At 37.9% G+C, this 19,838-nt stretch overlaps 1 protein-coding gene across 3 annotated transcripts in view; it reads left to right on the forward strand.

The window, feature by feature from the left end:
• The window catches only part of SEPTIN7 (septin 7), a 62,441-nt gene that overhangs the window by 25,668 nt on the left and 16,935 nt on the right, over positions 1 to 19,838 (forward strand). For 2 of the 3 annotated variants that reach the window (XM_074841450.1, XM_074841460.1), the window contains exons 2-6: positions 924 to 1,120; positions 10,725 to 10,831; positions 15,719 to 15,819; positions 16,407 to 16,541; positions 19,490 to 19,607. In XM_074841450.1, coding sequence (XP_074697551.1) covers positions 1,078 to 1,120; positions 10,725 to 10,831; positions 15,719 to 15,819; positions 16,407 to 16,541; positions 19,490 to 19,607 — 504 coding nt within the window. In that variant the 5' untranslated portion in view covers positions 924 to 1,077. The remainder of the gene's footprint in view (positions 1 to 923; positions 1,121 to 10,724; positions 10,832 to 15,718; positions 15,820 to 16,406; positions 16,542 to 19,489; positions 19,608 to 19,838) is intronic. The other variant, XM_074841470.1, reaches the window with a different exon arrangement.

Genomic DNA, 19,838 nt, shown 5'->3' on the forward strand with positions numbered 1-19,838 from the left:
TGGATTCTGTATGTGTCAAATTTTTTGAGAGCTCAGGGGAGGAGCACAACTGTAGCACTGCTCAGGTGAAGTCATGCATCAGCTGGTGTTAATGGATGCATAACTCTACACTTTGGCAACGTGCTTTTGAGTTGACACTTTTTTTGAAGCACTGGTTGTTGCAGCTGCCTGACATGATGTAGGATGAAGGCGAGTCTTTGTTTCTCATTTTAAACAGACCAACTAGAAGTTTTCTAAATGACACATTGTTTAGCGTACATACAGCCTTGGCTTTAAATCAGTTGTTTAGGTTTCAAACAAAACATTTGTGGGCTATGGAAATGTTATTTGTATGTCTTTTCAAATTACTCCCCAAGTTTTTATTAAAGGCAGAGCTTTCACATATGTTGAACTGTAAATTACTACAAGTTACTTAGATGTATCTTATTTGGACTACTATGCATCACTAAAACTTTTCTTAATTTTTTTTTATGAAGTCTCATTAGTAGAATTACTATTTCAGTATGAACAAGTATATGATATACCACTTTCGACAACAAACTTGAACAGGAATCTGACAATTACTCAAGCAAATTCTTAAAGATGTCACGTGAGAAGCTTTTTGCTGTAGGAGAGCAACATGAGACTTTTTCAGTTCGGATTCTGAAGTTCACGTAAAATGAAAACCCATAGTAACTGCAAAGGTGGTATCCTCATATTCAAACTCATGGAATGTAGAAATTACTACAGTATTTTATGTGCCACAAGCCCTACAAAAGCAAGTAACTAAAATCCACTGTGAAACTCAGAGCCTTAGAGTAGCATAAATATTGAAATAGGAGACAAGGGGAGATTTTGTGATATTTTGTATTAAAAAAGTTAACTTAAAGAGCTACCATTACACTGTAGTGGAGGAGAAATTGCGAGATTTCTTTATTTTTTAGGTCTTGGAGGCATACACTGCTGACAAAAATGTGGAATATAATACAAAGTTGCTAACTTAGAGGAAACTGACTATTGGCAAGTATTTATTCACCACTTTTCTGCTACATCAGTGCCAGGCATAGCAGAAACCAATAGCTGACAACTCAGCAGCCGATGAGAGAGGAAAGAGGATGTCAGATTTTCACTAACTTACCAAGTCAGTATTTTTTCTTTTTTACATTGCATTTGGCTGAATGATTTAAGAATTTATGTGAGAAAATATTTTAAGAATTATGTTTTGTATTTCTTTTGTCTAAACTCATTGTATATCATCCTCACTTTCTGGAAAGGACAAGCCTGTGACTTACCCGATTCTGCCTCCTTGGCTCTGGGCTGTGTCGTCCCTAGCTGGTAGGAATTCCAGGAGTCCTGGTCCACCTCCCGTGTCTGTTCTTCACGCTCATCTGCTACAAAACATAGCAAGCACGCTAGACAGGTCTTAGGATATCACCTTATCAGACCTATCCGTTTTCCTTTCAGCTTTGTAAATGTATGCTTCTATTGTTGGCTACAAAAGCGGCTCAGTTTTCCTCCAAGTAATTATTAGAAAACTAAATAGTGGCAGCAGCAATTTGGAAGCAATGGTTTAGCACTTAAGCAAAACAGTTCTTCTCACCATATTAAAAAGAGTGTAGTCTTGACAGCACAAGCTTATTCCAACCTACCTTTGCCTTTGTTAGAGATAAAATACCCATTTTTACGACTACAGTGTAAGCTGTTTTATGGAAACAAAAGCGTGTAACTGCCCCCAAGTTAATTGAGGTATCAAATTTGTGTATTTTGCCAAGGTTGCTTAGGGGTGACAGCAGTGTATCCAGCAGGGCACATCTTTGCCATCCTTTTGCTCCTTGTTTGACTAACACTAGACCAAATACCAAAAAGCTGAATTATCCTGACTTGCAAAGGACATTGCCCTAACTTTTCATTCCTTATTGCCCCCAAAATAGTATCACTGAGGTAAATCTGCAGAATTCTTTCAAGCTATCTGTATCTTTTTCTTGCCACTGTGCCAGTTAAGTGTCTTGTCCTAACATAGTTTCCCTTGTGCTGCCTGCAATAACAAGTGCTTCCAAAGACATTAAGGAGAGAAGGCATCAGAGACAAGGTGTAAAGTATTGAAAGAAATTTTGACTAGCACTGGAAATCTTCTAAGGTCAGTCCTCTGACAGATTTTTGTGGATTGACTTGATAGCAGAATGTCCAACCTGGGGTATTTTGGGAGCACTCAACACTTACTTGCAGTAGTTTTTATTGTGTTCATGCATAAATTTTCAAGGGAAGAGCTGATGCGGTGTTGAGTCAGTCTGGGTGCTCTTTCATAGAGTTCTGTAGAGACTCATTAGCTTCCATGTAAATAAAAATAATTTTCTTCTTAGCCCTTTTGAAATTTTCTGTGATATTCATTGCCTTAGATGTGTCAGTTGGGTGTTTTTTTGAGTAACATCCTGCCTAATGTGCTTCATCTTTCTCTCCTTTTGCTAGAGTTGATCTGTAGTACTTTTTGTTCTCAAGTAGAATACAAGTAATGCAAGCTATACTGTCTTTAAGGTATTGACCCTTTATCTGTACCAAGTATTTTAGTCTTAAAAATTAAGTAAACCCAATCACTCTTGTTATTTTCTCATCAGCATGTAGGCAGCTGTGTGTTTTATTTCTGCCCCAGTAATGAAAGATCCTACTGTGACTAATTAATCTGTGATCTGTTGATTAACAACCTTTCATTCTTGAGTCAGCAAATGTTAGAATTTATGTACTGGAAATTCTGCAAAATTAGTAGTCAATAGTAATGCATAGATTACAAGTTTCATGTTCCTGTCATCTTTCTTTATTTTTTCCTCTTTTTTTGAAGTTCATATAATTGGGGAGTTTAATCAATTATACTTGTATATGTCTCCAGAGAGTAAGTCCAGCTTTGCAGCTTTCTCTAGATGCATAATTCTTCCAGACCAGGTGGTCTCGGACATATGATTTCTTAATCTTAAAGAGAACATCCTTCTTTAGCATCTTTCACAACAGTTTTTGTGCCTCTTGCTTTCATTTTGAAGCAATATGGGGTTTTTCTTCTCTCATGAAGGTTCTTTATTTTGGCTTTGTCAAAGCCTGTGAAGTCTCAAGGTATATACTGGTTATGGGGTTTAACCATAGAAGATTTGTTGTCCTTGAGCTTTGCAGCTTCTGTCATTTCCAGCTGAATCCTTTAACCCAGTTATTTCACAGATAGCTTGTGCATTCAGATTTTCTATGTAGGTCACTTGTGACAACATTTTGCTTGTAATGTCTCTGAAGCTGCATTGCAGTATGACTACAGCTTGATCAGACATAGGAGTTTTCCTTTAACTAATCTAGAAAAGCGGGGTAAGCTTTGGCAAGCCTGGGCTGCAGCTGCTAATTGCGTATTTGTAATTCCATGCAAGCTTGGATGCTGAAGCCCAGGTTGTCACATTTCAGCTGTTGTTGATACTAGATAGGGTTGAACCAATGTTGTGGGGTGTTTTTTTCATCTGCAGTCATGCTGAAGAACTGAAAATGAAGAGAAACTTGTGATTTTGGTTCCTTGGTTTTACTAGGCTAGAAAGTTTGGTTTGTTTTTTTTTTTTAAATACTGAAAATTTGCTTCCTTTGCCTCATGTTTAAGTAACATATCCTATTTTAAATGGCTACTTTGCAGACATGCTATTTATGAGGAGCAAAGCCTATATACATAATTAGAGAAAATATGATTTTCTTCATGAAGTGTCACAAATGCTTTCACTCGTGAACTGTTGGTGGTATTTTGTTGCAGAGAAAAGGTCTGGTTTTAAATGCAGATCTTTACATTTACCTTCCCCTCTTCTTGGAAGCCTGTAGGTTTGATTTACCTCATCTGTCTGGTGTCTTCTTTCCCTCATTTTCCCATTCTCAAGCCCCTAATGCCCTGGTTTACTGGGTTGCTTCTTGCCTCACTGTGCTGCATGATGAATTCTAGTGCAAGTGGTGAGTTGGGACCATTTCTTTTAGCAGCAGCCAAAATCTCACCTGTGAAGTTAAGCTGTTGTTTTGTGGCCATTTTAATCTGTCAGTTGTAGAAAGCTAGAACTGCTTCTGCTTTGAGGGGAAATAATAGTACTTGAAAAACACTATCTAGAATCTGTTGCAATATTCTGAAGTACTTCCCTACCTGCTTTTAATGGCTTTTCTGAATTATTTAAATGACATTTGTGACAAGAATGATATGCCAAGAGTCTGTCCTCAGTTATTGCTCTTAAATTTTGCTGTAAGAAAATTGATTGAGTTGTCTTACTATATCCTGAATGTAGAAATTTGGTTGCTGTTGATGCAGTTGCTGATAGGCAAATTGCTGGTAGACTTCCCTGTTACTCTGTTTTGCTAGGATCAGCTTTGTGGCTCTAACAGATGTTACTTCCATAATTCATGCTCCAAATTCAAGTTGTGAAATGGTGGAGCTTTGGCTTTCTTTCCTTTATAAAGGTCTATAAAATACAAAGTAGAACTTTTTGCAAGATTTCACATGGCACCACTCTACATGGAACTGTAGATATATGGGAGCAGCTGTGCAGCACCGTGCTGCTCCCACCCCTCTTTCTGATGAGTTTCATTTGGATGTTCTTGTATATTTATCGAAATGTTGGTTTGTATTTTGTAGAGCACTGAAGGCAGGAACTAGCCTTTACGAAAGCTTCTAAAATCAGACTTAAAATTAAAAGCATCTTGTAGTGTCTGTTTTTGTGGCCATCTATAATGACATGGCAGAGTATCATTCCCCCTTGGTGAGAGGGTGGTTCCATCATACCATTTGGTGTAGTTCAGGCTCTTTGATCATTCATGTAGCTTCCCTTCTGTATAAAAGCCAAAACCTGTGTGTTACAGTGCTATCAAAGCCGTTGTATTTGCATAAAGCTGCAGGTGCTGTCGTGCACATAAACTGAATTGTACAAGGATGAAAGAAGATTAAATGAGTTACTTTTTATGTCTTCTGACAAGCTTTTTGCCCCTGTTTGAGTCAACAGCATCAAACTGATGGGATTGTGTTTTAAGCAAAAGCTGTCACAGTAATTAAAATTTATAAAATGGAAAAAATGCCATGGAAAAAACTGGCTCACCTTCTAAAAATAAAATGTGCTTTGATGTAAACATTCTGTATATATAAGTTGTGGAGGAGTACATCATTTTTCTGTTGAAATTGATCCCTTTGTAATAACTCTTTGGGGCTATCAAATGCACTAAAAATCCATGCCCACTCACATTGGAGAAGAAATGTGTTGTTGGATATCTTCATTCTGATAAAGCATCTGCAGCTTGTTTTTGACTGCTTGTATGAAGTAACTAAATACAGATTTCTACTCAGAATGCAGTGGAAGCTTTGAAGAAAATTGTGCAATTTACCCTGGGATGTATGACATTGGTGGCTTGTCTCTAATAAGGTACAAGCCCCACAGGCATGAGTTACCTTCTTTCACCCACCGCAGTTGTTAGCAGTTAATGCACCTTCCGAATCTGCAGTTCCTACCATTCTCAGTGAAGAGACACAGCAATGGAGACTTGGGTCACCTTCTTGGTGACAATACATGAAACATAGCTCTTTGAGTAGTTTGAAGTCCCATTTTTTCAATTCTGCGATCACCAAAAGCGTTTTCCTTGCAGGTGGGTGGTTCCTAGGCAATCTTGTAGTCCCACCTGGAGATTGGGAAAGCAACTTGAAATTCCTAAGTACAGATAACATGTGTGGTCACGTTCCCAGTGGTGCAATTGACTGTCCCAGGGCACAGGCATGAAATACTGTTTGACTAGTAGATAGCCAAGTAATTGTTAGTGGAGAGTAGAAAAACTTCTGGTGATTTCTGCAAGAGTAATTTCTTTCTTATTTAATGAAGATGTAGGATTTAAAAAAAATGAAGAGTGCACACTAAGAATGTTCAGTGTTGGTTAGTGATCTTGATCACTTGGTATGTTTAATGAACTTCCACATGGGGTCATAAATCTAAGAATGTAAGTCATGCTTTTAAGTTCATGGCTTGAATTTTAGAAAACAAGATCCTAGAAATACAGTAGAAAATCCATCCTGGATTTTCAGAGTGATGTGGTAGCTAGAAGATGTAGTGTGGTGCGTTATAAGGAGATGTAATATATGAATGAGAAAATAAAGAGTCCCCGATAGGAGTTACATAGAAAGCTAGAAGCTGGGTTGGACTGGTCTGCGTGTCCATTTCTGTTGTAGGCATTTGAGTAAGAATGGCGGAGGCTGAAAAGTTGGAGGAGGTTGGAAATATGCCACATTCTCAATGTGCCACAACAATGAACGGTGAAAAGAGCAGCATCGTTAAGATTTAAGGATAACAATTCCCTTCAATTATCATAGGGAGGAGATGCTTGCAGTTTAAGTTTCTTTGTAGTACTAAAGTCATAGCAAGAGCTGATGGATAGAAGTTGAACTGAAAAAAAAAAAAAAAAAGCCATGTATTGAACACTTGCAATTTAGCTGTGAGTAGATTTTCTAACTGGTTATCACAGATTGGGATTTCTGGTTCGTTTACAGGGAGTGATTTGGAAATGAGCTTCATTTACAGGGAGTGATTTGAAAATGAAGGTGAAAGATTTATGTAGCTCTGTTGAGAACGATCTGAGTTACTTATTTTATTTTCCATCTCTGGAGTACTGCTTTCCCCCATTCCCATGGGTTGCAGTTCATTTTTCCAGTTTTTTTAATTGTTAATTCTTTTCTAATTGTTAATTCTCCATACTTATCTGCTTTAATATTTTTCTGGAGACTATTTACCATAGTTTACAAGCCATTCCAGTGGTTGCCAGTAGTCTCTCCTGACCCCCAAAAATGTGTTTGAGATATAAAAGAAAAAGTCGAATATGTTGGGGGTTTTCTTGTCTACCTTCTTATCTCTCAGCTAGTCTCATCTGTGGAGAGAAAAAGGGAAGTACTCGATCAGTGTTTTGTTCACAGAAGAAATTTTGCTATCCAAGGTTAACTTTAAATGATGTGCCATGGGCCATCTGTGTAAAGATGCTAATTGTTGACAGGTAATTGTTAACCTAAGTGTATAAGAAAAGATCCAGTAGTTGTGCAGCCATTTAGAAATTCATAAACTTGAGAAGAGTTGGAACTTTTGCCAAGCCTGTAAGGTCTGACAAAAGATTGTCCTTTTACTAACAAAAGTACATGCTTATTTCTACCAAGAGTGGCCAGCTCCATGTATTTGAATATGATTATAGAGGAAAAATAGCTTGAGAAGATGTTGAAATTTTAAAACACTAGTTTGCTGATAAACATAAGACACAAAATAATGAAGAAAACCGTGTGTTGGTTCAGAAGAACTTGAAGCATATATGAAACATTTCGTGGGAGAATGAGGGCAAGGTAAAAGCAGTAGCTGGATACCAAAAATAATTAAACTCTTGGATTCAGGATTACCCTGCAAAGTCAAAGTATTTTTTTTCTTTTGAAAGAAAACATTTCATGCTGAAAACAGAAGAGAGGATATTTCTAAAAATCACTCACTTATCTAAATTAGGCAGCTAGATCTAACTGCATCGTGATGCACTGAGTGACTGGCAGTTCTTACTGATGAAACAGTTCTCTTACATTACATCCTTATGCCACTTCATATAATGGTGAAAGGGCAAAGTCTCATCAGAAATGCTTACTGAGAGTCAGAAGACGCTTTTTATTTGGGATGCACCTTTTTTTTTTTTTTCATGTTAAGGCAAAGTAAATTCCACTTGTTTTCCCTGTTCTCTTGTGTTTTATCATATTCATAGCCCATTGCATCCTTGGAAGCTGCATTCCCAGCCTTTCCAGTAGGCAATTCTTCCAGGTGAACTTGGGTTGAGCAGGTTCCTACATGGGAAGAACGGAGGGTTTTGTTTGGGGTTGTGGTTGGTTTTTACTTATCATATTTCTAGCTAAGGTCAGAATATTTTAATGTGTCCAAAAAGGCTGCTAGAATTGTTCAAATACATTTGGTTTCTTTAATTTTGCTTCACCTGTAGTCAGCAGATAAATTCCTGTTTGATCACAGTGGAAGCAGCATGACTCCGCATAGTACAATATTGAATCTTCCAGTTATTGTTTTTGCCTGCAGTTTCAGTGTAATTGTTTTATTTGATATTATAGCCTTTTACTACCATCATAAGTGTTGACTGTTACACAGTCTAAGCACGTAACTGCATCCAGGATTGGTGTGTTGATGCAAACCCTTACCTGTAATACCTCAATTACTGGTGGCAGCCTGAACTGTTACAATCTGCACTGAGTGATTAAAGTTAGCACGGGTAGGGGTATCTAGGAGACTGGGCACCTTTGGGAACAAAGTGGTGCATAAATATCCTTAGCATACTAGTTTCTTCACTAATTTCAGCTCAAAACTGCCTTCCCATCCTTGCTACTGTAAGGGAGGTGGGGAGGGGAAACAAACCTCAAATCAATCAGGGCGTAATGCTTCAGCAGCTCAGGAACTGCTTGGTACAGAGTGCCACAGCTGCAGGAACCATGTAGGGAGAGCTGCTGGTTTTCCATCACATTCTTTCAAAGCTGAAAAATCTTATTTCCATATGTTGAATTTCAATGGCAACTTGATAAGCGCTGTGATTTTGGGGAGAAGTGGTTGTTCTGAGTGTTTTCCACTTTAAATTCTGTAGCATGTTAAGACCAGCAATAATCCTAATAGAAGGGGGAAGGGATAACCCTTTTTTTATCATTCAAGTAGCATCTGATACACAAATCTTTCTTCAGTAGTGCGGTAGAGAGCCTCTTGCAAGATTACGGTCAACTAAAAGATGTTCACTGAAAGGACATGAGTTGTACTTTGCAAAATTGCATCTCTCCTCTTGATGGGTTCAGTAGGGTGGAATAAAAACTCTTCAGTTTAACTGGAATGATACGTGTATCTTGAGCAAAGTTGGGAGATGGACAAGGTTAAGCTTCAAACTGGCAGCAGCTATGAGGTTGGAAAGCTGTGCTTTTCAGAGCTTCTTTCTATTGCAGGCTTGGTAGGGAAGCCTCTCGGCTGCAGCTGACACTGCCCTAAAGATCTCGCAAGTGCAGAGTAGAAGATGTGAGTCCCTTACAACCAGAAGCTTTTAGGCACTGTTATTTACTGTGTAGTTCTGAAATGTCTAATGCATCTGACCACAGAAAAAGGCAAAATCTGCGGCGGTAGTGATGAAATGCTTGTCAGCAGGCCTGTCCCTTCTGGCTCACATACAGCTGGTTGTGTCAGGGTTAGTGTTCGCAGCACTAATATCTTGAGGTTATAACTTGAGTATCTCCTTGTTTCTTGGCTGCCTTAGCCCATCTTCCAGCTGTAGCCAGGCCCTGCTTGCAGCGTAGGTTAGCTCATCTGTCAGACAGGGTGGGGTTTGAAGAGCAAGCAGCTCTAATAATGTAGCCAGCCTGCAGGAGCTCTGGTTGCAATGTTTCATCAGCTGCTAATCCATTTACAGTATAGCTAATCAGATCGCTCTGTTCGGGACTGCAGAGACTTTTGTGCTACACCGTTGTAATCGAGACCGCTGATGTGTATGAGCTAGATTGTGTATGAAACCCAGCCGGCTAGTACAGTGGGGACCAGGTCTCGTCTACTGGGGCTTGTAACTACTTTCTGGTTTGTAACTCTCGATAACTTGCATTAACCCAGGTCTTGTCTCAAGACAAGTTTCGAAGCTTTCTGAGTTTAGTCTCTAAATCAACCGTTATTTACTGTGGGTGGAGGCATTAGCGGGTTAGGTTTTTTCTTTTTAAAGTGTGGGGGCAGTGCAGTTCGTTCTCCTCCCTCAGTGAAAATATGTAGTTTGCACCCAAATTCATTAGCTTAAGAGCAAATTTCTGTGTGACTGTTCCTGTTTAGGTCTATGCACTAACAGCGCAGCATATGAATACTTTATGAAAATGATGCTTTCTGGTTTACTTTTTTCTTTAGTTCTCATGCCAGTGTGAATTGCCGTGTTGAAGCAATTTCTTTACAACAGAAAGCTAAGCAAAAGCCTTGTCTTTTTAAATACTGTAATAAATAGTTGATCCAAAATTCTTGCTCCTGTCTCTGTAGAGCTGTAAATGGGGGGTAATCTTTGCTGTGGGAATTGTAACTGTATTTGATTGGATTGTCATGGCAGTAGTGTCTCCAGATTCTTTAGCAAGCCTGTCTTATTGTTGTTCATGAACAAATTACCAAAAAACCAAACAAAATCCAATCCCCCTTCCTTGCCTCAACAACAAAATTCCCAGGCAAACCACGTAGTTCTGAAATTTCATTTTAGCTTTTTAGCTCTTGTGGTCTTAGTAGTTAGACCAAACTAATGTCCATCTCTCTCTTTTTTTTTTTTCTTTCTTTCTTCCCCTCCCCCTTCTTTTTTCTCCTCCTTGACAATAAGACTCTCAAATAATACTTGAAATAAAGGAATAACTTAGTCTGCTTTGGCATTATGATAGGAAGTCATACCAGGAAGACAGCTTGTTTATAAAATTTAATGTGGGGTAATATCATCTTTGTGTGTTGTAATGGGAGCAATGGAGAAGTACTAAATGCATTCAGTACTTAATGTGATCAGAAAAATGAATGTCTGTAGAATCCAGCAGTGACAGTTGGGTTCGCAGGGTTTTCCTTGGAGCTGGAAAAGATGATAGGTTCACAAAGCCTTAGAGCACAGTGCGTGTTTTCAGGTACTGTGTTTCAAGAGTATTTGAAATGTAGATATAATGTTTGTACTCAGTGTGATACTCCAGGTTGTACTGAAACTGTTCTGTTTTCTTCCAGGTGAATCTGGACTGGGAAAATCAACATTAATCAACTCATTATTCTTAACAGAATTGTATTCCCCAGAGTATCCAGGTCCTTCACACAGAATTAAAAAGACTGTACAGGTATGTCAGAGGGGAAAAAACTGCAGCATGAACAATATAACTTGCAATTTAGTAATGTAAGGTGATACAGTTGTCACATAAGCACCTATACTTCAACTAAGTTTAGCCATGATGTGAACCACTAAGAAATATTTAGTGTGTCTTTCAGTGTACTTTAGCTATTCAAAACTTCCAGGTTCTGAGACTGTAGCCTGTTGAAGTGTGGGAGCCCTGAGGTGAAATACTTTGTGTGCTGCCTGTACTTTCGAAACCTCATATGGGTGCAGTCCTGTTTGGAAATGGGATGAAAAGGGTTGAATTAATGTACCTGTTTCAAAGAGATGTTAAGTGGGCTGGAAAAGGTATGCAAATAGTTAAGCTCTGGTATAATGTACTTACTAATGAAATAATCAGTGACTGCTGGAAAACTAAGAAGAAGGGTGGTTTTTTGATGTGTTTTTTTTTTTTTTAATTGGAGAGCCATAGTGTGATTCATTACTGTTGATTACACATTGGTTTAGCAAAAGATAAACCAATTCAGGTTATGTTCATTGAATTAAAGTTTAAGTAACAGTGGGTTGGATGCCCTGTCATTGGAAGATTCTTTTTTTTTTTTTTTTTTTTTTTAATTGGGAAAAATCATAGGGAAGAATTTACACATAAACAAACAAAAAAGCTACTACAAAACATCTTTCAAAGATAACTCAGTCCCACCCTGGCTAAAGGTGGATCAATGTAAGAAAACTTAAACTAAAACTGTGTGTGTGGAGTTTCTGGAATCTGAATTAAGTACTTTGATGTATTAGGTGGTAAGATTAGATGATCTGTTCATTGTGACCTTTTGAGTTCTTCAGAGATGGTTTGATGTTTATTAATTTACTGGTTGAAGAAAAAGCCCCATACTTTTCAGGAAGCCTCACTTAATTTTTTCTTTTTTTTTTTTTTTTTTTTGGCATGTAAAGCTGAAAAAGAGAAAGAGGGCTTGAACAGAACTCTGGCTGAAAATCTATTGCATTTTTTCCTGCTTCCACTGTGTGGGCTAAAGTCTGAGGGTGGCCGAGATCTAGCCAAAACTATTTTCAGCAGTGAATTGGGGTCTATCATGACTTAGCAAATAATGTGATTGGAATAAAATATATCTGAAGACTGCCTTTACCCTTAGAAACTGTTGCTTAATTTATCTAATGAGGGGTTTTTTTTGAGTATACTTGTAGTGCAACGTTTGTTTTCAGTTACTTGCTGTGACAATGAAAAATCAGTAACTGTAGCATTTTAAGAAGGAAACAAACTGTCTTATTTTCAGTGTCAATGTCTAAGTGAGGATAAAATTGTTTCCCCCTGCAACCTAAAATTGTGTATGCGAGCAACTATGTATATGATGTGGAGGTGATTCCAGTCAAAAATGAAATCAAAGATTTAAAAGTGGGAGTTGCTGTTTGGATCCATGGGATTTGTACTCTTTGTCAGTGTAAACCTTTCTAGGTTGAGGATGTCAAGGGTTTTGTAGGTAGAGATGAGACAGACCACCAGAGCACTCTAAAATCTTGGTGGTAATAATCACCTGCTCTTATATGGTGGGAATAACTTACTGATCAGGAGTTGTATGAGAGTTTCGGGTAGGTAAATACAAACTGTGGCTTGGGCTTGAAAACAATTGCAGTTTAAAGTTGTTTTGTGAGGCAGGTCCCTTGTATTAATTTCATGGAAAACACAGAAAAACTGTTAATAGTAAGTGATTTGATGTCAGAATTCAAAGGAAACTTCTTCAGAAATGATCAGGTATGAAATATGTTTTCTCTGATCACTATTTCACTATCTTAAGTGGAGTATAGTAAAGCCCTGTTTAATCCATTAAAAGTAGTCAAGCTGTAACAAGCATCACATCACGAATGCTGTGTAGTAACTGCCAAGGAGACCCGTGTGACCCAGTTGACTGGAGTGCATGGGAAAATGGCAGTTTGGAGGAGACTTTTATTAAAAAGTTTTAAATTCCAAGACTTGAACTAATGTTTTCCATGAATCCCTTGGGAATACTTGTAAATCGGATGATAGGATGCAGTTGGATGCTTAACTATGAATGACAGTAGTTTACAGTGATTTTCTGGATCTTTTCCAGATGCTGCTGCTTTCAGTGCCTTTGACCATGTATGGACACATCCATTTAGGTTAGAAAAATGCAACTTTACAGAAGCTTTATGGCAGGTTCTTCACCCACTGTCTCTTACCAGTAGTCTCTACTGCTTACAATATGTGGTGGATACGGTCTGATTGTCCACAACACAAGCATAGGACATTTAATTTGATCAACTAATGTTTCTTGTTCTGTAGGTTTTTGAAAACCCTGCTCTGATAGCAAGATACTTACATGAATTTATGAAAAGTAAGAATAAATTTAAATCCTCACCACCCAGTAAGGTATTAGTACTGTGTGCAGAGATTCAGTTACTGCAGACCATTCATCAGAAGATGACTTCACAAATTCAGCCTCACTTACATTTTACGAGCATACAGAATCAGGAAGAATGTTTGGCGTGGCATTTCTGAGGGTCTCCTGACCTTCCTTTTCCTTTGTTATAAACACATGTACAAGATAATGTTTTATTAATTGCTGCTTTTGTAAAAGCATTCCACCGTGAATGCTCAATAATTTAATGGTTCTTGCTGGGAATTTTTGTTCTGGAGAATAAAGCTGATACCTTGTAGCTCTTGGCAAGAGTACGGCTCTTAACATTATCATTTCTAGTATTTTGAAAGTGTTATGGGTTTCTTATACTTGCAGAGAGCTTGGTTATAGGAGGACTTTGTGGTTACTATATGCAAGATAGCAAAAAGAATGCGAGGAATCAGAAGTTAATCTCCTGTGTGCTAAAGCTTGTGAGTAGTAAACTCTTGGCTGAGTTGACTGTGTGGCTAGGGATTACTGTCTGGAGTTCTGGCATCGATTGTGTACAATAAAGTTTCTCTGTAGAACTCCTGAGGGGGAGAAAAAATACATTTACCACAATCAAAATGTAAGTTTCTAAAGCACTGCATGTATTCCTAGATTCTCATGTCTTTGGACTGGATGCTTTTGGAAGGATAGGAGTTGTACAGTTAGTGAAAGGGTAGCTTGGTGGTATCTTAGGCAGGCGTGTGTGCATTCCCGTCTTTTTAAATTTCTTTTTCTTAAACCTTTCTAACCTTGTGGTATGGCCTGCTGAAGTAGGAGATTGAATTGGGTTGGCCTTGAAGTCCACCCCAACCTGGGTTCTTCTGTGACTAGCATCCAGGTAGCCAAGTGCTGGGGAGTCTTGTTTTATGAAGCTGCCTTACTGGTTTGGGGTTGGGTTTTTTTTGGTCTTTTTGTTAGGTGAGGAACCAGCTCATGATGATTGCATGCTATAGACAGCTGTAGTGTAGCCAAGTTAATTCATTGTGTCCTAAAAGTGAAAAGGATTGATCTGGCTTGGATAGGATCCCTGCTGATGAGGAGATAAAAATAGCATCCTGCATACTCACAGGTTAAATGTGGAGATTTCTTTGCAGTTAGTTACTGTTTTCTGTTTTTCTGTATATTCTCTTCTGCATTAGAATCAGTGTTTTGCTTGTGCAAGAGGTATTTAGTTTGACTTCCTGCAGAACGTTAAATTTATTTTGTAGATTTACATTGCATCACATAACCAGTGATTGCAAAGTGTTTACAACAATGTTCAGGTGTGGCTGTGAGAGAGCGTGTTTCACCTATATAACTAGGGATGTGCAAGCGCTTAAGCGGCATTGATACGATCTCTCTCAAATCTTGAACTGGTCAAGAGACCATCCAGATAGGATTTATTATTGAGGTTTCCAGCCTTTCTGAAAGTTCATTACTGAATGCTTTTGCAGATGCTCACCTAGTTAAATGTAACTTTCTTTTCTCTCCCCAGTTAGGGTTCAAGGAGGCTTAAGAAATGTTAAGCAATGAGCAATAAGGTGGCATCAATGTCTGCCAACTTGTGTGTGGCTCTGAATAAATGGCTTGCATGGTTGATTTCTTGAATCCTTATCTAGAAAATGGCATCACTAGTGATTTAATAGAAATGGTCTTAATATCAGTGAAAAACCTATGAATAAATGTGTGAGCAATTGGAAAGAGTCAACATGCTGCCATGAGTTTGTCATTTCTTACTGCTGTGGATCAGACTGATAGGACAGTGGTGTACAGCACTTTCCTCAGACAGATATGCCTGACATTGGCATTATCGGTAATTACTGAGATATTAGCAGAAGGAAGTGGGTAGCAGTCCATTTGCTGTTTAGCCTAAATTTTCTGTGTCGTGACGTGCTTAATCTGTTTGATGACATGCTTACTGCAAGCTGGCTGAGCTCTGCTGCAGCTGGGTGGTCACAACTCAAGGCGCGCGTTCCCACACCCAGATCTTGCGTCATGCCTTGTGCTGATGCAGTTGCCTTCTGAGCCAGGTTTCCATCAGTGACCTGAGCTAACAAGGAGCCAATCCATTATGGTCACGTGAGGTCTAGCTCAGCAGATTGCGGCTAGATTGTATTACTTTCCAATATCAATCTGTTTGTAACAGGAAACCATCACTTTCTGTGATTCCTTTCCCAAGCATTATACTAGCTGAAGAATAAAAGTATTCTTAAAAATACATTAACAGGACTAGAAATGAAGTGTCTAAGGTGCTTGGGGGGAGGATTAGTTTTGAAAAGTGTAATTTTCTTTGAAATGACCAAAGTTCACAATTTCATCAAATATAATGGTTATCAAATCTTTGGGATTTTATAAGGAAAACACAGACCCAGTATCCCTCTGAAGCAGAAAAGTTAGCAATTCCTTCTCAGAGTTCTTATTCATTGAATGATTTTCCCAGTGTTTAAGATGGGTGACTAAACTGTTAAAAATTTAATCTTACCGTATTCATTTTACAGGTTGAGCAGTCAAAAGTTTTAATCAAAGAGGGTGGTGTTCAGCTACTACTTACAATAGTTGACACACCAGGATTTGGAGATGCTGTGGATAATAGTAATTGGTAAGACGTTCTTTGAATGTTTTCCCACAATAATTCCAAATTGTGTATTGTGTGTGTGAGAGAGATAATACCTTGTGACTTCTTTTTAAATGCATGCTTTGATCTTCAGTTAAAATATTAATGCTTTTAAAGTTTTCAGTTAGCTGAAAATTTTAGTGACTGTAGTTGCAAGTACCTTTATAACTCAATTGAAACGCTATCAGCTTTTCCCTTTTTAAAGCGAATGGAGCTTTTGGTTCTTTATCCACACATGCAGTGTGCAGAACCAACTTCTCTGCTGTCACAAGATGTGTGAAGGGTAAAGCATATTCCTTTGGCTACTGTTAAGTGTTCTATTTAATGCTATTACAATGAAGGTAATTGTGTTTGAAAGGGCTTCTCGGTGAACTCACAGATTGTATCTTCAGAGCTATGTAACTCGGTTGTATGTTGAGGAGCTGGTCACTTAAAATGTGCTCTGCTGAAGTCTCTTAATTAAAAAAAAAAAAAAAGGCAACCCATGGGGAAATAGTGTGCATCTATTTCTTAACAGACTTTTTTACATAAATGATGTAACTTACAGGTTTTTATTCATGTAACCTCTGCAGTTGGCAGCCAGTTATCGACTACATTGACAGTAAATTTGAGGACTACCTGAATGCAGAATCTCGAGTGAACAGACGCCAGATGCCAGATAATAGAGTGCAGTGTTGTTTATACTTCATTGCTCCTTCAGGACATGGGTTCGTATTAGTGTATTTTATGTTTCCTTTCTCTGTCTCCTATCTCAGATAAACATCCAAATTTGGTATTCTTAATTATGTAAAGTTCCAAATAGGATTTTCTTAATGGCCTGGAGACCATGCTTAATTTCAAAGATGAGCTTACTTTGGTTTGTCAAACATCAGCAAGCCAGACAAGTATTAAGTTAGAACACCAGAAAACAGGATTGTACATTAATTACGTAACAAGCAACATAGTATTAGAACAATTAAAAATACACGTATGTTCAGCAGTGCCAAGTCTATTTGTGGTCAGTATGTCTTTTCTTCACATTAGGAGAAACTGGTTCATGCTTCAAGCAACAGGACTTTCCTTTCTGTTTTTCCTCCCTCCCTTTGACTTTAATGATAAGTTGAAGATGGGAAGTTTCATTCTTCTTTATAAGCATGTTTTAATTCACCTGGAGTGTAATCTTTTGTCTAGTGACAATTCCAATATAGGCATTCTGGATTTTTTCAATTATTATGCAATCTTCCACCTCTGCTTAGTTTTTAACTTGATCAGACTTCTATCTAGTGGTAGAGAGAGAGAACTGCATTTTCAGGGTGTATTAGATGTAGATTGACTATATCTGTAATTGGTTGCTTAGCATTTTATCGTTGTTGTATTATAACTGATTAAATTTGTCAGTCTTAAGTTATACCTTAAGAACCACAAGGAGGAGAAAATAAGTAGCCTATTCTATTGTATGGATCAAAAGTAGTAAAACTTGAAGGGAGTAATGAAGGAATTCTGAGGAATATTCCTCAGGCAGTGAAAAATGCTAACTATTATGCTTGGCTTCTGGAGCTGGCATTGGAATGGTTCTAATCATTCTGAACTATACAGACTCCTCAAATTTGGAAAGAAATATTGGGTGGAGAAAAGTTTTTTCTTATGTAGACTTGTCTTAATTAAACTTTTTTTTTGTTCAACATGTCAATTTTAAATGCAAACACTTGAATCCTTGGCATACACTGTTTCACTAGTGTACAAAATCAAAATGTCATTTAAATAAAGGGAAGATGAACCATTCCTTGTGTTAGTCAATCTTTTTTTGAGCTAACTTTCAGGTTCTTCAACAAATGTTTGTCTTCCCTCCACATACCCCTTCATCCATTAAAACTTTCTAAACCAGTGGGAGGTGCAGAATTGTAAGGAAAAATAAAAGTAATGCTTCAGATAAATTAAGTTTTGTCACTAAATTTGTAGAGCTAAAAGCTGGAAAAGTATGTTCCTTGTACAGGTATTTCACATTATTCTTGGGGGAAAGGAGTGTAAAGTTAAGCTAGGTTTGCATAGTGTTTTTCAAGTACTGGAATAAATGCTTGGAATTGTCATCTAATTAAGTAAATGGATAGAGCACAGAGCAAACTGGTGCTGCTGGTAGCATTCATTTCCTCTTTTAAGAAATTGTCTTCTCTGAAAGGGCATTGCTCACTTTCTACCTGTTTTTTGTGGTGGTGCAGTCTTCGGTCAGGTTTCCTGTGCAGACATCAGCACGTGTAACCCTTCGAGTAGGGTACTCTTACTCTTAATGCATGATTGTATTTACACGGAATGAAAGCATTTGTAGGTGAACTTACTTCTGTTTGTCCTTCTGACAAAAGCCAGCTTGTTACAATTTATAAATGCAGGTTGGGGCCTTCCATTTAACGCATTACTTTTAACGCATCCCACCATTTTTAGCTGATACCCCCATAAACATCTGAACTGATGGGTTAGTTTGTGTGGGGGTAAGGGGAGAGAGTGAAGGGGTGGGAGGAGCCTTCCAGGTAAGTGAAGGGGGTGATAATGAATTGCAGCCTCTTTCTGCAGTTGGAGGATCTTTATGTAAAGGCTTCCTGCTTCAGTCTCCACTATAAACTCAAGACCTTGAGGCTAGCAGTATTGTCATTCTGAACTACTCTGCTTTGGCAACTGCCCTTCAACCTGGTGTAGCCCTAGGTAGCTTTTTGAGGAGAGGAGAGGGAAAGCATGTTAAGGTGAATGGATAGCCAAACCGGTGCTATTAGTGTAGACGTGCTTTAGTGTTGGCTATTTAACGGAAACATGTGATAAGCTGAGAAATTCAGTGGAAGGTAGAAAATGTCAAAGTGAAGTATATGTTGTTTAACATTTTCTTCATTCTTTTATATATGGTTTGGAGAAGAAGCTAAATTTGAGTACCGAATGTATCTGTTTTTGATGTTCCTAATCCTAATTTCTTTTATATGAGACATAATCTTGCTAAATCCTTTAAGTGAATACTTTAAACCTAACTAAATGTGCTTAATGCTGAAGTGTTAATGCATCAAAACCTCTGTGGTTCTACTTTAGCAAGCAGGAAATATTGATCACTTTGATCCAGATTGATTGTTTCATATACCCATATGGTGGGTGTTTTTGTGTCATTGTTATACACTTTCATAATGGTCTTTTTGTTATACATAATGATTTAGAGATGAGATATTTCTACTTCATTTGTACACAGGCCACAGTTCACTGTCTTCAGCAATCTAATGTATAAAAAAAATCTCACAGCACACTCTCAGGAAGAAGCATACAAATAAACATGACTTTCAGAAACTCAAACTAGGTATGTGAACAGAGCATGATGCACAACTGTAAACTCTTAACAGTCAGGCTTTAAATGACACAGGCTTTACTACCTTCCTAGGAGAGTTCTTATCACTTGATTAAATGAATGTAATTTCACCTAGCAGAAGTCTCATGACTGCTAGTAATATTAACTTATGACTTACTCCTCTGGTATTATACAGTTCTAGGGGATTTCCTGTAGCAGTTGCACGTAGCCTTTTGAATTTCATTCAAGCATCTATCACTCATAAATCAGTGTTTTAAGAGTAGTTGTCAGGACAAATCTCAAATCATTTGTACATTCTTGTTTAAGTAATATAAATTGCAAAGCTGTATTGCTGTCTTTCAGACTTAAGCCTTTGGATATAGAGTTTATGAAGCGCCTGCATGAAAAAGTGAATATCATTCCACTTATTGCCAAAGCAGACACACTTACACCTGAGGAATGCCAACAGTTTAAAAAACAGGTGCGTTGAAAGATTAATATTTACAACATGGGGTAATTTAGTAAGTTGATCCCTATGGAAATGGTGAGATTTAACTTCTTACGTGCAAAGTTTAAACCCTGAAGCAATGACTTGAGACAGCAAAGCTAAGTAATTTATATCTCTAGATTTAATTATATTTCTTGGTGAAATAATCTTGTTTCTGTCCTCAGGGGAAGAGGTTTCAATTGTAGTATGGTTCTTGGCAAGTGA

The sequence above is a fragment of the Strix aluco genome, chromosome 1 (genome assembly GCF_031877795.1).
Source record: "Strix aluco isolate bStrAlu1 chromosome 1, bStrAlu1.hap1, whole genome shotgun sequence".
Lineage (NCBI taxonomy): Eukaryota > Metazoa > Chordata > Aves > Strigiformes > Strigidae > Strix > Strix aluco.